General features: G+C 43.3%; 1 protein-coding gene across 3 annotated transcripts; it reads left to right on the top strand.

Annotated features, from left to right (window-relative positions):
- The first annotated feature begins 572 nt into the window (after positions 1-572).
- On the top strand, positions 573-27574 carry BPGM (bisphosphoglycerate mutase). 3 transcript variants are annotated; one of them, XM_082076199.1, is made up of 4 exons: positions 573-596; positions 11004-11096; positions 13350-14005; positions 23721-27574. In XM_082076199.1, the coding sequence occupies exons 3-4, from the start codon at positions 13405-13407 to the stop codon at positions 23897-23899; spliced, it is 780 nt and encodes a 259-aa protein (XP_081932325.1). In that variant the 5' UTR covers positions 573-596; positions 11004-11096; positions 13350-13404; the 3' UTR covers positions 23900-27574. The 3 variants fall into 3 exon arrangements, with proteins under 3 accessions (XP_081932325.1, XP_081932324.1, XP_081932323.1); XM_082076198.1 differs by lacking the exon at positions 573-596 and adding an exon at positions 1439-1655; XM_082076197.1 differs by lacking the exon at positions 573-596 and adding an exon at positions 9546-10032.

Genomic DNA, 27574 nt, shown 5'->3' with positions numbered 1-27574 from the left:
GGTGGCAAATCAAGTCTGTTTTCTCCCTCCTGTTAACAGGACACTTACTTACAACATATTGTATATCCCACAGAAAACAGAATGTCTAAAATTTAGAATGGTTGGATTTACTACAACTGGTAGTGCTCTAATGTGCTTGGCACCTCCAGCTTGTTATTGACTGTAGCAATCATTGCAGATTGTGGGCTGTCTACAGCTCGTAGGAAGCAGCATGTGCTGTACAGAGTTGGGTTGTTGCGGGAAAATAACAGGAGATTGGCAAGGAGGATTGTAAACATGCTCAAGTGACTTGCTGCTGGGGTGTAGAAAAACACATATATCATGCTAATTGTTGTTCTGTGCTTGACAAGTACAACATCAAATAACAGAGGCTTACGATAGACTCAGAGGCACCCTATCAAACATGATTGAGATTCCTGCCCTGCTGTGGGAAAGATCAAAGCATAGTGGTAAACTACGCCTGCGCGAATCCCTGAAAGACAGGCACAAACAGCAGGTTCGGTGATCCTCTAGCATGGACCAAGCCCCGTGAGAGCTGCATCCCCATTTGTGTGCTTCTGCCCAGGTGCTGCTTTCAGGATCCCCTCGATGGTGAGGTAACAAAAATGAATTTGCTCTTTGTTTTTCATCCATGGTTTTATGGTGGTTCCAGCGTCGTGCCGGTGCTGGCTCATGCAGTTGTCAAGTATACATTTGCAGCCAGGGGCTACTTCCATTGGGAGATTTTCCATTAATTCAACAGCATTGGAGCAAGCTTTTTCTTAAAATGTCTGCCAACAGTGTCAGCTCTCTCTTTGTTCAGCCAGTCTAATACCAACTCTGTCTAACCTATTTTGTGTATTGGCGCTGAAGTCCTCAGAATGCCTGGATGTCACAATTTCAACATGGTCTACGTTTTCCAGTGCTTCATCATCAAAGATCCCTTCTGTTCCACCGCTGAAGCTCATGACGCAGCTGTGGTGGTGGCTTGGGCACAATGGGGGAGACGAAATTCCTCAGGATCTGCATCCCATCCTGGCCTGAGCATTCTGGCATCTCAGGGAAGGAACCAAGAACAGCAAGAAGAATAAGAACTGACCTTTTCCCAAGCACTTTCCCCACTCTGTAGTGTAAACTAGTAGGCTCAAGCTGATTGAACAGGTGCTGGCATATCATGCCAGGCTAAGAAAGCAGAGCTGCTAAAAATGGTTTATGGCATTCTTTATACTTTTTCTTCAGTCACCGTGTGTCACCCTGTGGAGAGAGATGGACTTCCCAGAGGGAGTAGTCAAATTCTGACATTTCCACAGCATCAGACACACAAGAAGTCTGAAGCATTATATTTTGGTTTCTGAGGAAACTCCAGCCAGTCTGGCTCTGAAACTGTAGTAACTGTTACTGTTACAAATGAAGGAAATAGGGGAGAGTCTGTGGAACATTAGCTTGAAACTACCTTGAAGAGGAATGTTTTAACTTAGCAGAATTGCACGAAGCTACAGTTTTGAGAGCTACATCAAATGTGGTGGTTTGGTGATACAGAGAAGTGTAACTTGCCAGCAAGTGGGTACCTGAGGGTAAATAAAACAGGAAAAGATAATTAATAACTGTCAGGCAGTGGGGAACAGATCCCTGGAGGCAGTGGAGGAGGTGTTGACAGCAGACAAGGGCAAAACAAGGTATGTTCACAGTATTCCCAAAGTATTATACGGTTATATTTTCTTCTGAGTCTTGTCTACATGAAAATCTTGTGCTGTTCCATTATGTTGATGCAAATGCCTTTTTTGGACATATATCTGTTGAAGTACATTGTATATTGATTTAGCTTAAATCTATTTCTTACCACTTCAGTTAAAACAGTAGAAAACACTCTTCAGAAAAATAACATCTATCCTCCCACAGACTTAGCATTAATTTAACAGCATCATTTTTTGAACTGGTATAATTAAAGTGCAACTTCCTTGCACAGGCCAGGACTGGTTGCTGCGGAAGCTGAAGCATGTCAGTGTCTTCTGTGTCTTTTCTCAAACTTGTAAAAAGAAACCTTCTGATCATAGACTGGAGAGGCTGAATTATGTGAGACTGGCAAATGCTTTGCTTTGTTTTCTCTCTGTCAAGCCCTGTGAAAAGAGCAGGTACCAAAGCATCAACAAAGACCATACCTTCTCAGCTGTCTCTGTGGAAGAATGGATTTTGTAATGAGGGGATAAGCAACTTCAGCTGGACACTATGGCCAGCCTGCAAACCCCACTTCATCTGCAAATGGAAAATTTGCCCATCCCAGACCCATGTTCCTGTCCACTTCTGTTGGTAGGCATGGTTATCACAGGATCAAAATTTTCTTCTCTCATATATGAAGCCTGTAGGTTTTCCAAAGCTTATCACTTTTGAGAACAGTCTGGTATTTTTCTTGCCTAGTGGAGGCTCTTGTCCTCATGGAAAAATATTTTTGTGCTCCATTTCAAGTTCCAGCAATCAGCTGTGTTTAGTTTTGACAAGAAAAGGGGTGCTTCAAATGCCTTAAGAGTGGAAGAAGGGATATGTTTTTCATTTGTGAAACACAAAATATTTTTTTCATATTTGAAAAACAAAACAAATGAAGCACACAGTGAAAACAATGAGTTCATCTTGACTAGGAAAAACAAGAAAAATACCACTGTGGAATCTGTGCAATTAGAGCTGAATAGAAATTGTTTTATAACCTGAACTTGTACACAACAGGGGAGCCAGATTGTTTTAGCTGGCTTAGTTACTCAGACCTCATGTGGTCTTTCTCCTGTCAAATGGCAGGACACACGGGCAATATGAACATATAGTGGGGATGTGGAACGTTCAGTGATTCCCACAAAAGTTTGGCTTATTGTCCTTCACTAATCCATAGATCTGCAGTTATTTTGCTGTATGCTCCAGGTTTGGAGTTGGTCAGATAGGCTTCTGTGCTCTCAGCATCTGTAATTTCCAGAAGTAATTCAAGGCATGCAGGGAGGAGGCCATGAGCTGCACATTGTTCTGGCAGGATGCTTCCAGCTATTATCTTGTCTGAGGACTCTTGCTTGCCCTGTAACCAGAACATGTCTGTAATCCAGGAGAATGGGAGAAGATGGTGGCCAGGTGTGGGTTGCTGCATAAGCCAGGAAAATTAATTTGGCCTGTGTATGCCCCCAGCTGCCCTGTAAACTAGATGTAACCCGGAAGACCAGACAAAGTAGACAAAGTGGCTTCTTCACGTCTAAGTTTCTGAGCACCTGTATCTTTAGAAGGGCAAGAGACCTTGTTTAGATAGCATGGGCCTCATTTTATGGTACCTTTTTAGAGGTATTGTAACCCTCCCTGTCCTCTTCATGCCCCCTCCCCCAAGGTACATAGTTTGTTACCAGATACATGCTACTTCTGCAAATGCCTTCTTAAGAAGGGCAGACCACACTGCCCAGGTTTTGTTCTCACAGATCCATTGAATTGATCTTGGCTCAGTTACTTCTTTGATATATTGCGGATACAAGCTTCTACAAAGAATAATAACAGCAGTACTGAATGTTTAAACAAACCTATTCAAAATGCTAAATGTTGGATAGTACCTTGTGTCTCTGGGAAGGAGGAAAGTGTGTTTTTTCTAATATAAAGAGGAGATGCTGAATTATAGGCAAAATATTTTTTCCAGGCTCTTCTGTGGTCAGCTAGATCTGATGGCAATAGAGAGGAATAGACTAATTCTAAATTTAAAAAAAATTGTGGAAGTCAGGCACAAAATTGTTTGAATGAATGGATTTCCATGTGAGTAAACCAGGTGTGAAATGAAAATTAGACTTGAAAAATTCTGGGAAGTTGGATATGCTGACTCCCTATTTATTAGTCCTATCTGCCTTTTCAGTCATGTTCCTTTTTTGTTAAAGGAATGGGGGGGTATGGGGGGAGCATGAATTAACTTGTGCTACACAGCCATTTATTTAGCAACTTAACTCCTAAAGTTTCCTGGGAAACAATCCTGTAAAAAAGAGGCTTGGTTTTGTTGCTTTTTAAAGCCAGGAGCAACCCTGCTGAATTCTGAGAAGTTACAGTAGAGTAGAACAGTGTGACTTGGTCTTTTTCTTTATATTATCTAATCATGGCACATAGGACAGATTTTTTATACAGGAAACTCATTTTTGTGCTCTATTCAAAACCAAACTAAACATCAGTCAGGCTTGTTTTGTAAACTGGTATGGTGCAAGAGAGCTACATAGAATGGAAAGAAAGGTAAGTGCAAGACAAATCGTTGTGATTTGTAGACTGTGAGAAAACAAACATAAGAAATACAGAGGTAGCTCCGCATACACACATCAGCAAGTTCTTAGTTAATCCAGGGTTCATTGTAACATGGAGGTATAAAACTTTAGAGCAGCTTCTTTTGAGGTGAGCCATTCATTTTTCCTAAAAGCAAGCAAACTTGAACATGTGTGTTTGTGGTTCTTGCCATTCTGTGCAATGGGAATGGAGTTGCCGTTTTACCTTTTTGGTTATGTTTACCCAGATGCTTATGTGGTCTTACCATGCTTTAGTATCAGTACTATCCAGTCTGTTTTTTAACAAACTTATCATGCCTAGACGAGACACCACCTTGCTGCTTTATTTTTTCAGAGGCCCTTTTAAGTTATCGTTTCCCAGACAGTTTCTTACTGACGTCTGATGATGTCTGCAGCACTTTGTTTATCATGGGGTAAAAAAAAAAAAACCAGATTCATCACAGGATTTTCTTTGCTTTTGGTGCTGCTACAATAAGTTAATTTGTACAGTATTGTGACTATAAAACAGTGAAATGCTCCAAATGAAAACCTGCAATGTAAACCACTCCAAACCCACAAAATCTGAAAGTGAACCTTATAGATCTTCAGATTGTGTTTCTTGTTCTAGGAATGTAAAAACTTCTGGTGGTAAGAAAGAATTATGTTTTCCCAGCTGTTTGCACTCTGTGCAACTTCTTTTCCAGCTAGTTTGGGTGGCTAGAACTGTATCCATGAGGGTTCCTTCATAACACTGTGTTCCATACACTTTCCTGTAGCATCTAGGCTCCTGTTGTGACGAGGTGTTTATTTGAAGATGTCCATATAATGGTTTTGAGAGCATAGAAAATGTAATGGTTTTCCCATGTGTATGTTTTCAGCTTGGGATATGCAGAAATAAAATAATTTTTTGAGTTAAGATTTCAGATGAGCATATAGAAGTCACAAGTTTTACTTCAGAGTAACATTACCAGTACCAGTAGGGTAAGAAATTAGGTTTCCACTTTGGGTTTGGAATACAATGCCTTGCATAGCAGCTTCCCTCCATCGGTTTTGCATATAGTGAAGGCTTTTATCTATTTTCTTCCTCTTTCTTAGTAATTTACTCGGTACTTAAGGATTCAGAAAAACTTCTGCATTTACTTAAAGACTAAGGCCACGATTCTGGTGGCAGACGTGAGGTTAGTTTAAGTGCTTAGACACTCCTCAATTTTTTGAACAGATTTTTCCCCCAAGCAACTGAGCTAAAAAGCCAAAACCAAACCAAAACAACAACAACAAACCCAAACAAACAAAGTAGAATATTGGCCTCCACATGGACTTATGCTTTTGGTTTTGACATAAAGAGAATTCACTGAGATGCATGAAGTTACATATTGCCTCCATACCCAAGCAGGATGAAAGCCCCACTGTATTTACATATGAAAGCAGCATTGTATTAGGCACTAGTAAAACAAAAGGTGAAAAAGGCCCTTTGCTGAGGAATTGTAATTGAGTGACTAACTGGTGTGCAAGGTATGCCTCACTGCTCTGTCAGGTGCACCCCCAAGTTTTAGGTAATAACAGGCTTGGTTCAAGACTTTGTGGTGTGATATATTGGCAAATAGAAGTAGGTGTGTGATGAAAAATTACCCACGCATAGGCACGTTTGTGCCAAGAAAATGTTGAGAACCACTTGTCTGGTTAATGCAAGACGTGGCAAGTAGCTCCAACAAATAGACAGAAGTAGGACCGGTGCATCCTTGCCTGCTATGTGCTCTCTGAGCCCTGATGGAGAAGGCTTTATTTTCCTTGTATTACATACCAGGATCTGGTGTATAGAGACACATGAAAGACTTCAGGCCAACAAGACTGTGCAGCACTTTATATGTGCTGTGGCTATGGTCTCAGGAAGAAGGAAAACAGCTTCTAGTCCATGAATACACGTAAGTTTGCTTGGGATTCAGCTAACTATGTAGTTTAGAGACCAGGCTTTGGTGAAAACATGATATTGATGTCTTGTGGACTTGTACTCTTCCTGGCATGGAAAGAACGAAGCTGATTGAAAAAACAGTGAATAAAGTGGTCTTTTAAGCCAGAAAAAACCTGAGTAAGCATAGGTGTAAAAAGAATAGGTAAGGAAACTGAAGGCATGGATGGATAAGATGGCTGTGTTACTGTAAGGAGAGGTATCCCTGCTGGGTAGCACTGCCCTGCTAGCAGGAGGGTTTAACACACACCGTGGGCTTCCAGGCCCCTGTCCACATTGCAGTTATGTCTTACAAGAAATAAAGCTTGTGCTTAGTTTACAAGAGAAGACGTAACCAGTGTATGGGGGGTGATAGGCAGGGAGATGGATGTAGCCAGAGTGATTTTACAATGTTCTGTGTCCTCTTGGAGAAATAAGGATGTGTTTAATTCTCCGCATAGTGTGTTGTATTCCCAGACCTTTCTCAGTACGAATTTGGCCCCAAATGAAAATAGACCGTCAGAAAAGTTGCAGAGGAATGTGAGACAACAGTAGTATGGATAACAGACAGAGAAAAGACAGGATCTAGGACTTTTGTAGAGGAAAAACTGTCAAGTGTTGAAAATGGCCTGAATGTGCTCACCTTCAAAAAAAAAGAGTGAGTATTCCTTGGGCACACTACTGGGTGGGAGAGAGGACAGGTGTGCCGCTGGCAGCAACTGAAGGTGAAAAAGGTAGGGAGAGTCTAGGAGGGAAGGCACAAATTCATGCAGTAAAAAACACCCAGCATAAAGTTTCAGAGAGAAAGTTTCTAATAGAGTGTGTGCGCAGTTGATCACAGAAGTTTCTTTTGAAGATGAAATTATTAATGAAGACAGATCATATATCAAATAGGGGTAAACAAAGAGCTCAGGTTCTTGTGGAAATTACAATGGGTATGGCTGCAGCACTATGGTAAATACTTGATCTAGCGTTGAACAAAGTGGCTATTCTATGGGAAAGTACCAAGGGCATAATCAGTGAAAACTGCTCCTGTTTGCAAGAGTTTTCATCAATCATTAATCGGCCTTTTTTCTTTCCAGTTCTGTTTTCTTCTGTTTCTGCCTCGCTCAGCCCCAGGCCTTTCTTCAGAGTGGTGCAGTTGTACTGGTGCCCCAGCAGAGGTTTATGTGTTGAGGAAAAGAGTTTCCTGAACTGCTTCTGCCATAAACATTCCAACTAAACACTACAGCCAGGAAGGGCTCCAGAGCAGAAACCCTGAAAAACAACCCAGCTGGTCTGAGAGATAATAGCTGCCAAATGAGAGTAGCTGTCTGCAAGAAGTCACGCACGGGGATATGGCTTTGACTCTTGTGTCCTTGTGTTGTTTGAAACATGAGTCAAAGTCATTAGGCTGTTTTTGCCATGCTAATGAAATGATTTTGCTCAAAGACTAATAGGTATAATAAATCTGTATTTAATGGCCATGGATGTCCTGGTTTGTGGCACGGGTTGCTGTCTGCTTACTTGTAGTCATGATTGCATATTGACATATGATTCTTTCTCTTAATTGTATTCCTAATTATTGAAGTACAGCAGATACATAGTGCTGATACTCAAGAGTAGCTATTTTTCGTTCTGTCTCTAGGACCTTTAGTTCTTTTCCTTGCAAAGTCAATCAGTCAGTTAGCCTGTGATGCACCCATATTCAGAGCTGCACTGCAAGTACGTTTATACAAGAGGAGACAGGTTTGATCTGACTGGAGACAGGGTGATTGCAGGTGTGTGATCCCACAGTACCATGTGGGAACATTTCTTTTTACCAGTTTGACCTGATGGGTGGCAAGTCAAACTCTTCTGGTACAGTGAATTTAAGAGTACAATTTTGATTACTTAGGCTGGACTGGCTTTATACTATAGGTTTTGGCTTAGACGAAGTTGATATAGATGAAAGGTAATTGTTAAAGTTAGTGGCTGAGATGAAAAAGATTATACGTGTAACTGTAAGTGCAATTCACATTCAGTGGAAATATTTTGCAGAAGCAGATTTTATTGTAATTCTGTATTGCGGTCAGGCATAGCTCTTTTTATCAGGAAATGTATTGAAAATCTTCTCCGTGAGAGGCAGAATGCCTTCCAGAGCTTGCCAAATAAATGAGGAACAAAGTCAGTGTAGTAAGCACCAAAGAGACATGGGATGCTGCTCACTGACAGCCTGGCCACTCTTATCACTTAGCACACCTAGTGCTGTGCCATCCTGAGGGCCTAGTGGAGCAGCGTTTCCTCTGGCTGGTGCTTCTTTGCAACTGACAGATTAGGACCTAATCCCTGTAAGTGCAAACCAAAACATCCTTTCTCTTCACAACACTTTATAGACATTATTTTAACACCTCTGCCCCGAATTTTCTTAAATTTCCTTCTGTTTCTTGTCAGAATCTGAATCACACATCTTTCATTTTCCTGCGCTATCATTTTAACCTATTAGTAATGGAAGATCACCTCTATCTCTGCCTTTATAGAGGGGGTGAGAGAGCACATTCAGTATACATTTTGTGGCCTTTCAAATTTAGATTGTGGCTGTTCAGGGGTATGCGTTTAGAGAAGAAAATGTGAATCTGATTATGTATAAAAGATGTGCTCTGATTATTTTCAAAAATAAAAGCAGATCTATGGCAGTAGAAGCAGTAAGGGACACCACCTTCCCACACCACTTCTCTCCGTCTTTTGTCAGAGCTGCTCCATCCACTTGTGTTTTGATTACGTAGAATAAGAATTACAACCTGTGGGTATGATGGTAGCAAGCACAATTGCTAGGAAAACACACGTCTATTTTTTTCTGCTGATTTCATTATGAGTAATGAGATTTTGGACCCTTGCTTCTCACCAAAAACAAAAGGTCTGAAAGCCAGAAGAAAAAAGTGAGCCCTGCCTGGGAAAAACCCCATCTGACTGATCCTGTTTCCTCACCTCCCGGCAATGAGCGAGGGGATGCTGGATGGCAGCCCGAGGCGTTGGTGCCATGCCCCTTCGTGCCGAGGAGGCTCCGGGCAGGGAAGCGGGAAAGCTCCACCGGCTGCGGGTAGCCCAGCTCGTTCCCTCGCCTCTTCCCTGACGCGGCACACGGATGGGCCGGCGCCCGCCCTCCCGGCTGCTGTCATAGGGCCCAGCGCGGGCGGTGGGTGAGGAGGCGGAAGTGCTCTGGGGGTGCACGGAGGTCCCTGGCTTCGGAGGACCAGCGCCCATCTAGTGCTGATGCAGAGTCAGCCGGACCGGAGGTGGTTTCGGGAGAAGACAGAGGCTTGGGGCTGCCTCCGGTCGCGTTCAGCGCAGGTTGCCGTGACCCCATTTCTCGGTGGCATCGACAAACCGCGTTTGCGTGTCCGGGGGGGTCCGACATCTCTGCTGTGATGCCTCGCAGGAAAATCGCCCTGCTTTTTGAGGACGTTGATTTTCTCGGAGGAGGGGCATGACACCAACATCCCCGCAGGCTCCGCTGGACAGCGAGCCCCCAGCGGAGCTGCGGGCCGGGAGTGACCGGGAAAACAGGCCGGGGGGGGTCGGCCGGAGTGGGCTTGGCTCGGCTCCTAGCGCGCCCGCAGACAGCACGCCCCTCTCTCGCGTCACCGCCCACAGGCTCGGCCTCATTGGCTGAGGGCGGTGCTCATCCTCTGGGCCAGCCAATCGGGCACCCCCATCTTCGCGGGCGCGGGGACGCCGAGGCCTCATTAGGACGCGGGGTCCCCCCCTTTACTGGCGCGGCGGAGGCAGTGGCGGTGATGGTGGAACGGGGTTCACTTCGGCCTCGGGGACGGGCGGCGGAGTGCGGCTGTGGCGTTCCTGGCGGGCGGGCTGCGACCGGCTGCGGTGGTCTCTGTAAGGCAACGCGCGCTTAGCCTGTTAATTCTGCGAAGCCGAGGAACGAGCGCGGGGGGAGGACGGTTAGCGGTGGGGGGGAGCTCCCTGCGGGGGAAGAAGGGCGCCGGGGCGGCCGGGGGTGCTCCCTCGGAGGGGTTGCGCAGGCGCTTCGGGCGGAGAGGGGTTGCCGGGTCCCGGGGGAGATTCCCTGAAGCGGGGTGTGCAGGTGGGCTCCCTTGGCGGGTGTAGGGACGCGGTGCCGGCCCGGGGTGTGTGTGTGTGGGGGGAGTCACCTGAGGGGTAGGGTGGTGGTGTTGGGGCCCGGGGCAGGTGGTGGCTTCCCGTGGGGGGCAGTAGCTGTGGGGCACCTCGTGGGTGGGAGTTGCTGCTTTGCTCCTGGGCAGCCTCCTGTGTTTGTGTGTGTGTATATGGGAGTTGCAGCCCCACTTCTGGGTAAGCCTCTGTTCTTAGGGAAAGCCAAGAGACACACGTGCACCGCACAGGGATGTTTTATAGGAGGGCTGGGCAGGTGAACTTGTGCTGGCTGGAGCGAGGAGTCCTGGAAATGAGCACCTGTAGCAGTTAGACCTGCCGATGTATTATGTTCTCCTGTCCTTCCGTGTTGACCTGGGGCTCTGTGTTTCTGTTCTGTGCTGGATCCAAGTCTGCTATCTGTATCCTCCTTTATGTCCCAGAGATTTTGGTAGATTTCTGGGTACTAGAGCTGTGGTAATTGTGGTCTAAACAAATATTGGGGAGCAAATGATATCCTGGGGCACCTGGGAGACAAGAAACTTTCCCTTGTTGGAAATGCAGGAGCTGTGCATATGCATCTTTTTGGGAGAAGGAAATAGGTAGATTTCCCAGCCCATACAAGGGGTGTGTGCTCTATTTTCCTACAACTCAAAGAGCAAATGATGGTTGGCATAACCATTTGCACTTGAGGTTTCTTTCTGTGTGATCACTTGATGTTTATTCTCTTCCTGCAGGTAATTAGCCAGGAGTGTGTGGTGGCCTCTGTATAAAGCAGCTCTTGAGTCTATGCTGGGATTTGTGTAGGCTGCTCCTTTGTCATAGGAAAGGTGAGTAGGATTATTTCCATGTGTTGCTGTAAGGCTTTCTAGCTTAAATGCTTCCGTAAGTGGCGTGATATTTAAACAAGCCTGTGTCTGCCAGTTCTTTCTGAATTTCAGAATAGTGATTCTGCCTGATCTTTTATATAACTGAACTGTAGTTTATGGTCCCCAGATGATCTTGGATCATTGTATGAATCTTTTTGATTGTTTGTTATATTTTAGTTCTTTATTGCTTTTGGACAAAAGTACCTAACTAAGAACATGTGTGAACAGATGCATTTACTGTATTGTTGGGTCTTGTTATTTTTATTGGGTCGTAATTTGGTTTTGTAAATTATGTAATCTGTTCCTGTGTATAATACAGTCAATTAATCTGAATAATGAGATATCTGTAGAGATAGCTTTTTATGTTTTATGTAGTTGTTCATGGTGTGGACATGCTGCAATGGTTAATCATATCTATGGGATGCTGGAGAAGGATTACTTTGGCTTGAGGTGGAAATAGTATCTCATACTCCTTTCTGTTGTAAACCTGGTATCTTTAAGGGTATGGTTTAGCATTGTATATGATGTGACATGTCAGTGGAATCCTAAGAATAGTTGATTTCTTTGCTTAATGTGCAACTGACTGTGAGTGGAAAAAGTGGAACATGCAGGCAATTTTGTCTGAGATGTTCCATGTCATACACAAAATTCAGGTCTCCTTTGCATGAAATCACAGAAGACTTTATTTTTTATTTACCAACTGTCTATTCTGTGTCAGAAAATACCTCCTGATATTGTGTAAAAAATCTGTCAGTCCTAAAATGCATTTTAATCCTGAGCTGTACCAGTAGTCAGAAGGTAGAATAGGGGAGGTGTTGTGTGATGTCCTTGTGTGGTGTAAACTGTCTTCTGTGGGAGTAAAGGAGAACTAAGCTGCTGTTAGAGTTTATATCAAATTAACTGAGGCTGTTAATGAATTCAACTTTTCTATATACTTTTTAAAAGCCTGGTAAAAATGAATGCTGCTTCCAAAAACCCAGAGTACACGGGCCTGACCCATCCTACTGAGCTAATTCAGGGTTACAGCGGGCCTGAATTTGAGACACTTGGAGACTTAGAATGTGATTGAAGCAGCTCCAACTGATTTGAGATGATGTGAGCTCCTATAAGCATGTCTCATGGAAATCTAGTCCGAAGTTGCATGTGCACAAGTCAGACTTTCGTCTCCCACTGTCCATATTTTTGAGAGCACTAAGTCTTTGTTTGAGTATACAGCAGTCTTTCCAGTGCAGAGAGTTGTATTTTTCTTTCTACCACCCTCCCTTCCCTCCACCCTGGTTCTGTGCATTGTTATCTACTCTGTGACACCTCAGAACAGAGTGATCAGGTGGGGTTTTCAGAGTTGCAGTGCTGTGTTAGATGGACCTTTCAGGCATCACACAATTGCTAGATCATCTTCGGTCACATTGCAGAAGCCTGGGTGAGCGGTCAAAATCCAGCTCCCATTGAAGACAATTCAGGGTGCTGTTACTTAGTCAACAGGAGCAGAGAAAGGTGCTGTTTGACCTTATGAATATGTAGCTAGTTGTGCCTTGCATCCCAGAGTATCTGTGTTGTGGCACTTGAGTGTGGAGGAATGAGAGAGGAGGTGGTCTGGGGAAGAATCTAGCAGAGATTGGCATAACTAGCAGGGTGATGTAGGCATGTGAGGAAATAAGTTATACAGTACATGATTATGGTGACCTCTCTATTGAGGAAGGCTATTAAGGTCCTGTGTATTGCCGCTTCCAATTCTGTGGCCCTCCTCCCTAGTTGCCCTGGCTGAGGATCACAGCTACTGTCTGTGCCTTTGTTTCCTTGCAGCCAGTGTGGGTCTAGACAGCGATTCCAAGCTTGAGCTCCATGTTTCACCTTTGCAAGTTCACCAGTGGGTGGGGTTTGCTTCTCTGGTTGGGAGCTGCTACTGAGTGAGGCTATGCTTAAGCCCTTGAGGGGAATCTGTAGGCTGGAACAGCTTATACAAATCTGCTACTAGTCAATTGGTTAAGTGGGCTAGTTGCACCAAGCTAGGTGGAGGATGGTGCTTTTCCTTCCACATGAGAGTGGGAAGGAATTCAAAGCCAGGAGACCTCAAAAGTAGAAACATACTCAGCAGACACTTATTTCTTTGATTGTTTTGATTCTGATAGTTGTCTACTCCTTGCTGCTGTATTAACTACTTGTAATGCATTATCTATAGGATGTTTGATGTATCTGTCTCATGTGTTTGTCCAGATGCATCATTATTAGATGCCGGACCATTTGTCTTCTGTGCTAAGCTGCAACCGAAATGGCTAAGTACAGGCTTGTTCTCTTAAGACATGGGGAAGGAGCCTGGAACAAGGAGAATCGCTTCTGCAGCTGGGTGGACCAGAAGCTGAGCAGCGATGGGATAAAGGAAGCTCAAAACTGTGGCAAACAACTTAAGGAGCTGGGCTTTGAGTTTGACCTCGTCTTCACCTCTGTACTCAGCCGCTCCATCCAGACTGCATGGCTTATCCTGGAAGAGATGGGCCAAGAGTGGGTCCCCATTCAGAGTTCCTGGCGACTGAATGAACGTCACTATGGTGCACTGATTGGTCTCAACAGAGCAGAAATGGCTCTGAATCATGGGGAGGAGCAAGTGAAAATATGGAGGAGAAGCTATGATGTTACTCCACCTCCCATAACTGAATCTCATCCTTACTACGAAGAAATATACAATGATCGCCGGTATAAATGCAGTGATGTCTCTCAGGATAATCTACCGAAGGCTGAAAGTCTAAAAGATGTGCTTGATAGACTCCTTCCCTATTGGAATGAAAAGATAGTGCCAGAACTGAGAAGTGGCAAAATGATCCTTATCTCTGCTCATGGTAACAGCAGCAGGGCACTGCTGAAGCATGTCGAAGGTAAGGGTCTTCCTTTTAGCCTTCCCCGCTGCTCTTTACTCAACTGCTTACTGCTTTACATCTTATTCTGTAGCATATATTACTTATCTGGGCAGTGTAACACTTAATGTCTGTGGTCTGCAAGGAGAAAGTAGGAAGTTGGCCTATAGGAACAGGAACCAAATTGGGGTGTGCAGAAGGGGAAGAGAATTAGGTAGGTTAATGTAGTTAAGAGAAGAGCCAGGTACTTTCCCTTTGTTTCTTGCTGCTCATTTTAAAATGCTTTATTCAAATGAACTTTGGTCTAAACAGACACAAAGTCTCAATAGCTCTCACTATTTCTGGATTTATTCAGCTGCTTTGTCAGAATGGTTGAAGTCATAATCTGTTCATTAAACAAGCATTGTCATAACACAGCAGAATGTGGAAGACATTCTCAACTGTTACTGTGGTAGGTTGCTTCTGAGTCTTCATTCTTGATAATTCCTTACTTAAAGCTGCCGTGACAGGGAATTCTGCAGAGACTAGGAACTTGCTAAAGCTTATGCAAATACTGTATTATTTGCCAATATAGAAAATGTGTACCAAGAAACAGCTAGGTTGTTAGCTTAGCATAAAGTTGCTTATTTATTTGGGACTTGAAAAGAATGTGCTTTGAGTCATTGCTAGATTCTTTCCCCTCTGCCTCTTCTTTAATGGCATGTCTTCTAGTTTAGGTCATCCTGAACTGGAAGATGGACTGCATTAATTTATTCATCTGTGGGTAGAGAAGAATTCAGTGATCATACTTGTATGAATGAAACTTATGAGAGGTGTAGTTGCAGGTATGCACAGATGGGATTGCATCCACTCAGTTTTTTAGTTAATAAAACTCTCTGGTGTGTGCCTCTGCAGCTTTGACTCTGCTGAGCACTTTTTGCATTTAGGCATGCTGGAACAGTCAGGATAGCTGATGCTTTAGATGGAGTTAAAAGCCCAGGGAATAAGCATGTACAAGTGACTTCTGTAGCTACAGGGGCTCTGAATTCTGCGGTACAGATCACTGCTTGGAGGAAGGAGAAAGGCAGCTTCATCTGGTTCCACTGTGGTCAGGGTTGTTTTTTTACACTGTGTGAAATTTTATAGAATTACAAAGGAAAAAGGGGCAGGGAGATTTGCAACCATGGTGTCTCCCTTGACCTCCTCAAAGAACTGAACCAGTTCCATGAGACCATGCTGGTCAAGCAAGCCCTTTGGGGGTGAATTGCTGCAAGCTGACAACAGCTTCAGCAGAAACCTTGGTCCACTTTCTGCACAGGTGTGTGTGAAGGCTAGAGCTGACAGCATGAGTGACTGGTAAAGGTTGCTTTAAAGTTAGTATGGCTGGGTTCCTTGCTGCATTGAGATTGGAAAGAGTGGTGTAAGTCCTGGCAAGTGCAAAGCTTTTATCCGGGACAGTCTGCTAGGTATAACTCTTCAAGAGCTGTGTACATTCAAGCAAAGTAAAATAGAGCTGTGTCTCCTTGTTTGTTTTACACTATACCTTGTGCCTCCCAGCACATGGTTACACAGGGAAATGTGAGGAATCCTTTGCAGAGGATCTAATTTTGTTGATTGAGAACCGTCCATCAGCTCCCACATAAGAGCAGGATACAGGGCTCTTCTGCCCTTTTTACAGTGGAGATCTGGATTGCTGCAGAGCTGGTCTGAAGGGTGGCATGAGCAGAGCTTTAGGACCCCTGATTTTTTAATTTTTTTTTCTTCCAGAACTCCAGCCTATATCTAGCTAAATCTAAGAGGTTCCTTGTCTCTCCATTTTTCTCCTGAAAGGTTGCGAGCTGCTCTGGAACATTGTTGGAGCTTGACTTGAGTCAACACTGCTTAAAGTTTCTCAGTCTACTGTATTTAGAGCACCTGCTATGAGCTGGGCTTTGTTAGTGTGGATTCTTTTTGACAAATGTAATGTGTCATGCACTTCAGTGGAAGTTTCTGGGCCCCTCTATCTTAGCTGGAGCCATGTTTTTTCGACATTTAGAAAACTGGGCTCCAAATGCCCTACACGACTGCTTGGATGTCTTAGTCGTAGTGATAATTTAATCCTGGAAACTGTAACTCAGAAGCTTTAAATGGCAGTAAATATGAATGTGTTTTAATTCAGTTTGATCTGATGAAGCAATTCTAATTTTTTCAGTATGAAACTTAGTGTCTTTTCAGAAAGACTTGCGAGTATCCTTCAAGTTACCATTTCAGGAAGGTATTTTTTTGAAAAAGGCCTGCAGTTCTCTGAATCTGAATTTTTTCCTTATTATGAGTAATTGGTAAAGAGCTTGAAATGTGGATCTGCATTCTACTTGCACACAAATCATCAGAGTGAGAGTGTGTCAGGATAACAAGGCTTTGGTTGTGGGTTTGGATTTTTTTCTCAGTCCTCAGAGTAGACCTCATTAAGGTATATGAAATGTCTGTAGTATCTCCCATGGTTTGCATGTGAGGACTTAAAGTGAAATCCCAGTACTCTTTCTGAAAACAGTATATAACAGAAACTGCACTGTACTCTTGTGTGCCCTTGGAGATCAGAAACAGCAGCTTCTCAGAGAACTTGTTTTTCTGTCCTGTGGGCTGAGTGACATTTCTCCAAGAGGGTGCTGCTGAAGACCTCTGTGCTATAAGCTGCTGGTGTCCAGTGGGGATGCTGGGCTGTGTTCCTTCTAGGTAATCCCTATTAATTTGATAAATGCAACCCAGGACAAGTGTGGCTATTTGTACAATCCTGTCAAAGATACAGTGTTGACACCAAATTTTTAAGTCTTTGTAACTGAGCTTATCCAGACCTCTCAGAGCCCTTATCCTTTGCATCATCTTCAGGTCATGTATGTGATGATACTAGGAATCATTGGCACAACTAAAAATTGGCAGAGCAAGAGGACAGTTTTCATTATATATTGTTAGGGTTGTGAAGGCTCTTTGAAAGTAACATTCTTTTTAAATTCAGGCAGCAGTCTTGTGCTTGCTGCTGGAAGTCTCTTGTTGTAAATGTTTTGTTACATGACATCTGTTGGTATGGATTGTGCCCTGTAACTTGGGTCTCTAGACTTTCTTTCCTGGTATAGCATCTCTGGTGCATTGAAAAAGCAAAGGCAAAAAGAAGTTAATGAGGAGGGTATCTAAAGTAAAGCATAGCAGACTGGTTTGATAAATTTTATTTTGGATGCTGAAATGTCATATTGATTATGAAAGCATCAGTTGCTAAAATCTGCTAAATAAGCATCCTAGAGGCACAGGTTCTGTTTACAGGTGATTTTAGCAATTCATTGAAGGAGGAATAGTTTTATCTAGTAACTAGAACTTGAGCTTGAGACCCTCTTAGCAGTGTCCCATCATGAAGACAACATTAGTGTAATAGTTGTGACCAGCTTTCCCTCTTGCTGTTGAAGAACTACATGGAGACCAAGTCTAATGGACTGATTTACCAGGCAAGTGGCACAAGGATTGATGGGCTGTCCCAACTTCCCTCCTGGCCATTTAACCCTGAGGACTGGTGTAAAGTACCTCAAGACAAGGTCTTGTGGAAGGTCTGATTCTAGAATTTCCTCCCTGTTGAAAAGTTGCCATCTCTTGGATATGGTGTGGTGATCACTGAGTCTTGTCATATGCAGGGTAAAAAATGGAGGGGAGGAGTTATCTGGTCTCCTGAAGAAAGATGCAGATGTCGCACCCACTTAGCTTGTGTGGTTGTGGTGACAGAGCTGGGACAGAGCTCTGGACCTGGGCTTGCAGGCAGAATGTGGTGACTGGGAAAGCCTGATGCTCGTCTTGCCAGTTGGTGAAAAGGGAGAGCAGTGCCCTCCAGGATTTTACTTTTTTCCATTACTGTGATGGTGATACTTGTGCAGTTACAGTATTTCTGTAGTTTACATGCTGGAGCTAAACACTGTGAGTCCTGGTGTGAATTGTGTGATGAGGCCTACCTAGTAAGATTATTTTACTGATTTTGCTGCTTGACCTTCTTAAGGATATACTACTTATATGACTATGGTGTCTGAGGGCAGTTAGAAACCACATTAAGATCTAACAGCTCAAAGCTGCTGAAATGAGATAGTCTTGCACACCCTGTTATTCATCCCAGTCTTTGCTCTGTGCTTTTGCTGCTTATTTCTTGTGAGCTTGTTGGGCCTCTTTGCAAGTTAACTTTGCCTGTAAACTGGCAAGGAGTGGGTAGTTTTCTGTCATTCTGCTGTTTTGAATCAGCACAGGGAAGGGGATGACAAGTGTCTGATGATAGTGCAAAAGGGCTGGAACAGATTGTCCAGGGGCTGCAGCTGGTACAGGAGCATTTCAGACATGACATGTTAGTGACTGGTTCCCACAAACTTGGACTTGAGAGACTATCAGTAGTGCTACAGCCAGCGATGGAAGCATTTTCCCAGAGCTCTGTCTAATGGCAGTTTGTGTGCTGGCAGGCTTCAGGGTTGCATGACTAGAGAACTCTGTCATGGTGTTGCCTTGAGCTCCTGCTGGTGGTAGTACAGCTTGGGTCTCTACTCAAGCCTTCTGGGACTTTCTTACCTAATGACATAGCTAACAGCTAGTGCTGGTAGTAGCAAATCTCATGCCTCTTTCAGCCTATTTAATCTTAGACTGCTTGAGAAATTTAAGGCAGGCTGGATTTCCCTACTGCATGGGAATATGATCGATCCATGGTTTGTTTTCCTATGTAGTCTCATATTGGGATGGCCTCAGTAATGACCACAGTCAAAGTCAAACCACGATCAGGAACTGTTTAGGTAGTGATACTGTGTTGGGTCTGGCTGAGATGGATTTACATAGCAACCTTTATAGTGCTGTGCTTTGTAGTGGTAGCCAGAAGGGTGTTGGTAAGGCCAGCGTTTTGACTACTGCTGAGCAGTGCTCCTACAGCATCAAGGCTGCCCCTCCAACATTTCCCCACCATCTTGGCAGACATAAGGTTGAAAAAAATGTAAATAATATGCCACAGCCATGGTTGTAGCCCACTCATCTTCTTCCTCCTTTTCCTAAAATCTGTACAGTAAGCTAATATTCTGTAAATGTTAATTGCCAGACTCTTAACACTGTGCCCACTTTTCTCCCCTACTGAAGCTAGGTCCTCTGTCAGCCTGTAGGGAGGGCAGAATCTGGCCCTGAATATTTAACTTAGGCTAAAGCTTCAGTGTATGAAAACATAAGCTTCTGGGAAGGATGCTGTGACCTGATGTGGATCTCAGTTACAAAACACCAGTTCTAGAACAAGCCCATTGTGGCTGAACTTATGCATATGATATTGTGTGTTTTGTTGGATGAATCATCTGGCCTCAAGTGTAGCTGACGTGCAGGGGAGGAGGAGTGTAGCTATTCTCAGTAGCTGTTGTGCTTTTTGGGTTGCTCTGACCACAAGAATAGAAGGAAGGAACTTGGTAAGAACAGGTGAGAGGGAAGGAGAAGCTGAGACAGCCCTTGTTGAAGTTGGCTGTAGGTGCTCAAAATCGAGCTCAAAGGGGTTTGCCTCTGTGGGACTTCCCAGGGTGCAAGTCTTTCAAAGCACTTCATGGGCTACTGGGTAAAGGTGAATTCTTAAACTTGTAAAGGGACATTACTGGTCTCAGGTTGATCACCCAGTTGGAGCATAAGTAAGCCGGAAAAGAATACTGAATGGGATTTTGAAAGATTTTTTTTGTAATAAGTGCTGTATCAAATTCTTACAATGTTCATGTACCTAACTGCTTTCTGCTATACAGCTACTATTAAGGAACAGCATTTAACAGGTGTTCAGGAGAGAGGACATGGAAAATGTCCACTTGAGGAATGTAGTTTCCCAGTCAGCATTCTGTCTGCAGTCCTGAGGAGGATGTCCTGAGGACTTCAGTAATGTCTGTGGGTTCTCATGGCTGGAAGTAGGTAGGACATTAGTTTTAAACCTACTCAGGGAAAGCCTAGTTCCAGGAACACAGTGCCCTTCCGCAGTGCTGAGACCTAGCCTTTAGTATTTTACTGGGTGGAAGAGTGTTGCTGCTTCAATGGTCTTATTTCCCATTGCACCTTGTAGTCAGTAGCTGAGTCCTTGCCCTGATTTCACCCTTCTTTCCTTTGAGATAGAACAGGGTTGTGACACAGGCCAGCTCAGATAACGTGTAAGAAAAGGTCACTTGGCTATAGTTACAGCACATGAAGTAACTGGATAGCAGTTAGCTTGTGCTTGCAATGGCTGGAGTGTAGCATGCGATCGATCTCTTTACTGTCCTCCTAGCCTGCTGGGTGGGGAGGTTTCTGTGTGCATTTTGTCTGCAACTGAGTAGCTATGTGACAAGCCTGGTCAGCTTCTTGCTTCTCAAAGAACAGAAATACTATACAAATACAGTAGCAGCGCTGAAATAAAGGAGCAGGACACTATTGTTTCTTTCGGATTTTCATCTGACTTCAACTTGCATTTGTAGCCTTCTGGCTCTGAGGCAACATTTCCATGTGAGGAAAAATCCTTAGGAGAAAGCCAACATCCCTGCTGCAGCTTGTTTATCCTCTACTGCACTGTTTTGCTTTGCAAATCAATACTAGTTGACATTGGTGTGGTCGCTTTGTAAAAACAGTAAAATGCATTTCTGAATCCATGTAGCTACTGCTAGTTTTCTTTAATCTGTCTTTAGAGGAAACCTTTAAATATCCTGGCTTCTGACCACATTATGTGGTTTGCCTAAATTGACCTGCGTGACCTCATCTGCTTTGTGTATAACTGAATGGTTTAGTCTGGGAGATTGAATTTGAGAGCTGGGTGGAACATTTCCTAGGGCTGGATTCTATGTGGATACATGGTGACATCTATGTTATTAAATTCTGATATGTTTAAGAATCCTTGAAAGAAAAGCTCAGGCAGGATGGCTGCTTGTTTTGCAAACCAAAATCCTTCAGAACAGTGTGTGTGCCTGCTAAATGGACTTAGTATTTTTCCCATTGATTTCTGTATGGTTTTAAAATCTTGGATACTCCTTGAGCACTGTTCTGTAGGTCTAGGATTCTGCTGCCTACAACAGGTGAATTACTTATCCCTTGTATACTGGAGTTGCTTAAACTGACAGAATATGACTTTTTAAATGAACTGATGGCTCAATATGTAACAAGCTTTAAGCTTCTTCCAGGGGGTTGTCTGTTTCTCTTGCTCCATGCCCTGCTGAAATACAGGGCAAATCTACAGCTGAACAGAGTACTTAACCTGATCAGCCTCAACATGGCTTCACCAAAGGGAAGTTGTGCTTGACCAAACTCATTGACTTTTATGAGGACATAACAAGATGGATGGATGATGGCAGAGCAGTGGACATGGTCTACCTTGACTTGAGTAAGGCATTTGACACAGTCTCCCACAGCATCCTTATAGCTAAACTGAGGGAGTGCAGTCTGGATGACTGGGTAGCGAGGTAGACTATGAACTGGGGGAAGGGAAGAAGCCAGAGAGTCATGGTCAATGGGGCGGAGTCTAGTTGGAGGTCTGTATCTAGTGGAGTGCCTCAAGGGTCAGTACTGGGGCCTATGTTATTCAATATATTCATCAATGATTTGGATGAGGGAATAGAGTGTACTATCAGCAAGTTTGCTGATGACACTAAGCTGGGAGGAGTGGCTGATAGGCCAGAAGGTTGTGCCGCTATCCAGCGAGACCTGGACAGGCTGGAGAGTTGGGCAGGGAAAAACTTAATGAAATATAACAAGGGCAAGTGTAGAGTCTTACATCTGGGCAGGAACAACCCCAGGTTCCAGTATAAGTTGGGGAATGACCTATTAGAGAGCAGTGTAGGGGAAAGGGACCTGGGGGTCCTGGTGGACAGCAGGATGACCATGAGCCAGCTCTGGGCCCTTGTGGCCAGGAAGGCCAATGGCATCCTGGCGGGTATTACAAGGGGGTGGTCAGTAGGTCGGGAGAGGTTCTCCTTCCCTTCTACTCTGCCCTGGTAAGACCACATCTGGAATATTGTGTCCAGTTCTGGGCCCCTCAGTTCAAGAAGGACAGGGAACTGCTGGAGAGACTCCAGTGCAGGGCAACGAAGATGATTAAGGGAGTGGAGCATCTCCCTTATGAGGAAAGGCTGAGGGAGCTGGGTCTCTTGAGCTTGGAGAAGAGGAGACTGAGGGGTGACCTCATTAATGTTTATAAGCATGTAAAGGGTGAGTGTCATGAGGATGGAGCCAGGCTCTTCTCGGTGGCAAACAATGATAAGACAAGGGGTAATGGATACAAACTGGAACACAAGAGGTTCCACTTAAATTTGAGAAGAAACTTCTTCACAGTGAGGGTGACAGAACACTGGAACAGGCTGCCCAGGGGGGTTGTGGAGTCTCCTACTCTGGAGGCATTCAAGACCTGCCTAGATGCCTTCCTGTGTAACCTCATCTAGGTGTCCCTGCTCCAGCAGGGGGATTGGACTAGATGATCTTTAGAGGCCCCTTCCAATCCCTAAGACTGGTGATTTGGTGATTAATTTTTTTTTTCCGACCTGTTGCCATCCCACTGTTGCTGAGGGGCTTGACTTTGGGGTTTCCTGTTAGTATGTTGCCTCTGCTTTTTTTCGTAATGTGAAAATCACTGGTAAATTTGCACCCATATGTTCTGAGAACCATCTGTTTTGTCAGTTGCTCAAGAGGATGTTTTCTTCATGCACCTTGATCTACTTTATATGGTGTCATTGTTTTAGAAGCTTGATTGTGTGCATTTTCCAAGGATGAATTACTTGAAGTTGTCCTGTTTTACAACAGCAGGCTGCTGTTGTGACCTCAGTGCTTCTAAAAAGGGGAGGGAAAAAAAAATGACATTTTGAGTGAAACTAGGTTTCTTTTGGCTGGAAGTTTTGAGGAGAAATGTCTTTGCAGTCATTGCTGCTTAATGAAACTATTTAGACCTTGTGTGGTAACTTTACTAAGAGGTTTGGTTTCAAAATTCACTTGCATGCTTTAGAGACTTGTGTTTGATGTAAAAACAATCAGCAATTTCATTGAGATTAGGGCCCCAGAATATTTTATTTAAGCACAACTGGGTAAAATTTTCTTCCCAGGTACACATTATTTTAGGGAAGTAGAAATATACAGGAAAGCACTCCAAGTTGTGTAAGTTGACTTTCTCCCTTTTCTTCTCCTCTCTCTTGTTTGAAAGTGGAAATGAATACCCTGTATCAAGTAATTCTGAGAATAATGGTGTAAGCAAGATCCTATAAACCTGCTTTTGAGGTCAGACATGGGCAAACAGTGATCCTTACACTAGAAGAATTAAATATTGATTTATTTAAGACAGCTTGTCTGAGAAACTTTGCATAGAAAATTTAAGAGGAAAAAATAACCTTGATATCTTGCCTTCTTGAAAAGGTTGTTTCATGTTGGAGTAGCACATGTGGACTCTAATACTTTTTTTCATGGTGCATAAGTTAGGAAGATACGAAGGAGAACCTATTGTCCTCAATAGAGTATTAATGGAAAGGTGTAGTCTCCAGGGCGATCTATTCCTGTTTATTTCACATGTGTAGACTGAAGAAACTGTCTTCATCTTGATGGGAATTCCCTTCTTTAACTGTGTTCCTGAAGCTCTAGCCAAGCTGTGGTCTAGCTGGGAATTCACCCTTGGTAGGTGGTGATGTTGATGGAGGCTGGAACACATCCTTAACTGTTTTAAGGCTAGATAATGTCAGAAATAAGGCTGAGCTAGACAGACAATTGGGAAGCTGTTCACTATACGTAACTCTGTTTTTCTTTTTTTCTTTGGCAGGCATCTCTGATGAGGACATCATCAATGTTACTCTTCCCACTGGTGTGCCCATACTTCTTGAACTTGATGAGAATCTGCACCCTCTGGGCCCTCACCAGTTTCTGGGTGATCAAGAAGCTATCCAAGCTGCCATCAAAAAAGTGGAAGATCAAGGGAAAGTAAAATCTTCTGAGAAGTGAAATCCCACTGACACAGCTGTTTTCTAAGTGTGGTAATAAGTGATGAATTATGTATGACTGCTAGGCTGGACTGTGTGAAAGTCTCAATTTCAAGCACTAAATAATTGGAAGGAACAGTTGCTGAGTCTCAGGTTGGTGGATTAATGCTCTGCCTTTCAAAAGCTGGAATTTAGATCTCAGCATGAGGGTATGGATACTGAGAAAAAGCAATGAAGAGATCATTTAGGTAATTAAAACTTGCAGGGAAGTCTGTCCCAGATCTAGGATTGAGGGTGGCTCGGTACAGAAATAAGGGAATATGTTACTGGTGTCTACCAATAATCAGTCCTAATATATTAAGGGAAAAAGCACCAGCTTACTGGACTAATTCAGTTCAGGTTGTTATAGGCACTAAAACTTTCTCCCTGGTAAAATGGTACCAGGTAAGTTATCCAGTATGATTCTTCTATGTCAGTGGCATGACACCTTTTTCTGGATGGAGTTCCATTGGTCTTTCAGAACACTTTTATATGTACAACTCTTTGCCTTTGTAATTTTGAGCTTTCCAAGGCCAGTTCATGGCCCAGAGGGGAATTTTGCAGTGATATTCAGACTGTTGTAGTTACCATAGTCTTTTGTTACACTATATTACACTGTTTAAGGAATCTAGAAGGAATTCCTTTTCCTCCACTGTCTTTGCAAAGCTTAGCATGACTGCTTTTTGCTGGCTTCCAATAATAGGATTTAACTGAGACTTTAATCCACAAACTAAGCACAAAGGTTTCATGTTCAGTGTTTAAATTATCACTTATTAGTGAGTGACCTGAATAGCTTTGAAACACTTAAGGAACATGTAGTAGATGTTTGATCATCTATTATTCAAGTTAGAGTAATTCCTGGTTACCTCAGTAAAACTGGATATGGGAAAAATCCCCCTCTAAGCTTCCCTGAGTTGCAAAGATCTCTTGATAAACATGTTCCACAGCAATATCACTGTGGCATTCTCAGTATCAGTTTCTCTGGAGGGCTGGAAGAGATGCATAAGGCATGTAGGAAGTGTTACTGGATGCAGCTCATGCAGCCATCATGCTGGTAGGGAGGATATTCTGCCATACCTGAAAGTGTTCTCCTGTAAAACTCTCCTCATAGTAATAGCTTGACTCCTGATGAATGTGGCCTTGCTGTTGTGTTTGGCACTAAATTTGAACAGTTCACACTGGTTGGGTGTAGTGTAGCATGTATGGTGTTTTGATTCTTTATGTACACAAGCATCAGGGTAATTCCATTTGTGAAGATTTGATTAAATGTTACTTGCAAATATGAAACTGTTACTTAAATTTAGATCTGACTTAGTGTCAACACCTGAGTGTGTGGATTCTGACCACAGTTACCAACATGGGTGGCACTTGTGTATGTAGTGTTAGAGCTGAATGTGTTCTCAGCATGGTCCAGCTTCAAATATCAAGAGAAGTTGATAATTCCCTTGGTATGATAGACTCATAGAATCATTTGGGTAGGAAGACACCTTCAAGATCATAGAGTCCAACCATTAACCTAACAGTCACTAAACTGTGTCCCTAAGAATCTATGAATCTTTTAACCCCTCCAGGGATGGTGACTCAACCACTTCCCTGGGCAGCCTGTTCCAATGCCTGACAGCCCTTTCCTTGAAGCAGTTTTTCCTAATATCCAATCTAAACCTCTTTTGGCACAACTTGAGGCCATTTCCTCTTGTCCTGTCACTTGCTACTTGGGAACAGAGACCAACACCCTCCATGCTACAACCTCCTTTCAGGGAGTTGTAGACAGCAATGAGGTCTCCCCTCAGCCTCCTTTTCTCCAGGCTAAATAGCCCCAGTTCCCTCAGCTGTTCCATACCTCTCACCAGCTTTGTTGCTCTTCTCTGAACTCTTTCCAGCACCTCAATGTCTTTCTTGTATTGAGAGGCCCAAAACTGAACACAGTGTTTGAGCTGCAGCCTCAACAGTACTGAGTATGGGGGGGATGATCACTTCCCTCGTCCTTTTGGCCATAGTGTTTCTGATACAAGCCAAGATGCTGTTGGCTTTTTGCCCCCACTAGGCAAAAGATATAGAAGTATAAACTTTTGAAATCCTAGAGTAGCTGCTACTTTTCAGAGAGCAGCTCTGTAGCTCACTTCAAAACTGTGAAAGGTTGGTTTTTTTGTGTTGTGTTTTTTTTTTTTTTTTTGAGGAGAGCAGTGTGACTTTTGGGTGTGTCTTTGACAGTCTCCCTGTTATATGGAGGCAGGCTTTCCAGGTCTGATCCTGGCTTGCATTAGTGTAGCACATATTCCATAAAAGACTTCTTGCTAGATGGTAGTTTCTTTGTGAATGATGCTTGGGCTTCTCTTCAGTTTTGTTTTTGTAGCCCTTGCAATAGGAACAGAGTTACACATTTCTCTTTGAAACCTACCAGCTTTGTTTACTCTCACTTTTTACAAGCAAGGATATTTTGGTGTTTTTTGTCTGAAATACTATTAACACCTTCCCAGCTACTCTATTTGATACTGACTTATTCCTTTCTGGGTTTTTAGTTTTCTGTGTGTAGAGTAACTCAATTTTAGTTGATACCTTAAAGTCATTGTTATGGAGTTAGACTGATCAGCAAATGTTCACTGGTCAATGCCCTGAGGAAGGCCACTGGCAATCAAGAGATCAGATTCTTACCCAAACATTCAATAATGTGTGAAGTTTCAGTATCACCTAAAAGTTACTGTGGACTTCTTAACAAGGCAAGCAGAGCCACCTATTGTCAGTGGAAACTACACGCATCCAGATGTGTGGGCATACAGGCTGTGGCTGTCACTGTCCATATGCCTTTGACATTGTGGTGTTGTAATGTAGAACTTCTTAAGAACTTGAGATGCAGCTGGAATATACTTGGAAACAAACCTCAAACGGTGAGATATGGTCTCTCCTCAGATTTAATGATCTGTTCTGGGGATGGAGTGGGGAATGGAGAGGTGAAGTAGTGAAATGTAGAGAGCATTAATATTTCTTTTTGCAGCTCAATGGATGAAACTGACTGAAAACAGCTATTCAAGTGTCCTGGACAGTAAGAAACTGTGTGTTTTCAGATGGCACTGTTTCTACAGTGCTGCTTGAGACATGAATAGCAACAGTGCCCTGGGAAGTTTGACTTAATTTGCTTTGCTTGTGACTCAAAAGTGATGACAGGATTTTACATGCACATCTGGCAGCAATGCTATCTTGCAAAAGTATCAAATGGAACCAACTGGGGATTTTGTTGTTCTCTTCAAGATTATTTTAACACCTTGAAATGCTTGCTTCTGAGTAGCTTTCAAATTAAATTCCTGATTCATAAAACATTTATGTTTAAGAACAGAAACCAGCTTCCATCAAGTGGCATAAGCAAGCTTGATCTTCAGGCATAGCTACATCAGAGAGAGAAATGAGAATCTTGCTGGTGGTTTTAGAGATCAGCAGTTGGAAAACGTTTTCCCCGAGTTTGATTTAGTATGCCTCAAAGTCCTATAAGGTAACCAGTGTTTCTATAGTTGACATCGTGGATGTGGTTGATTTGGTTTGTTTATGCACTTTTAACTTGTTCAGTAGCAGTAATAGCTGTAGAATACTCTTGAAAACCTTTGTAAATATGGTGGACCTGACAGGTTCTTTATAACTCAATAAATTCACCTGAAATATAATTTAA

This window comes from Streptopelia decaocto (genome assembly GCF_964273445.1).
Source record: "Streptopelia decaocto genome assembly, chromosome: 1".
NCBI classification, from domain to species: Eukaryota; Metazoa; Chordata; class Aves; order Columbiformes; family Columbidae; genus Streptopelia; species Streptopelia decaocto.
Note: the sequence above shows the minus strand (reverse complement) of the source record. Positions and strands in the feature narration are given on the sequence as shown.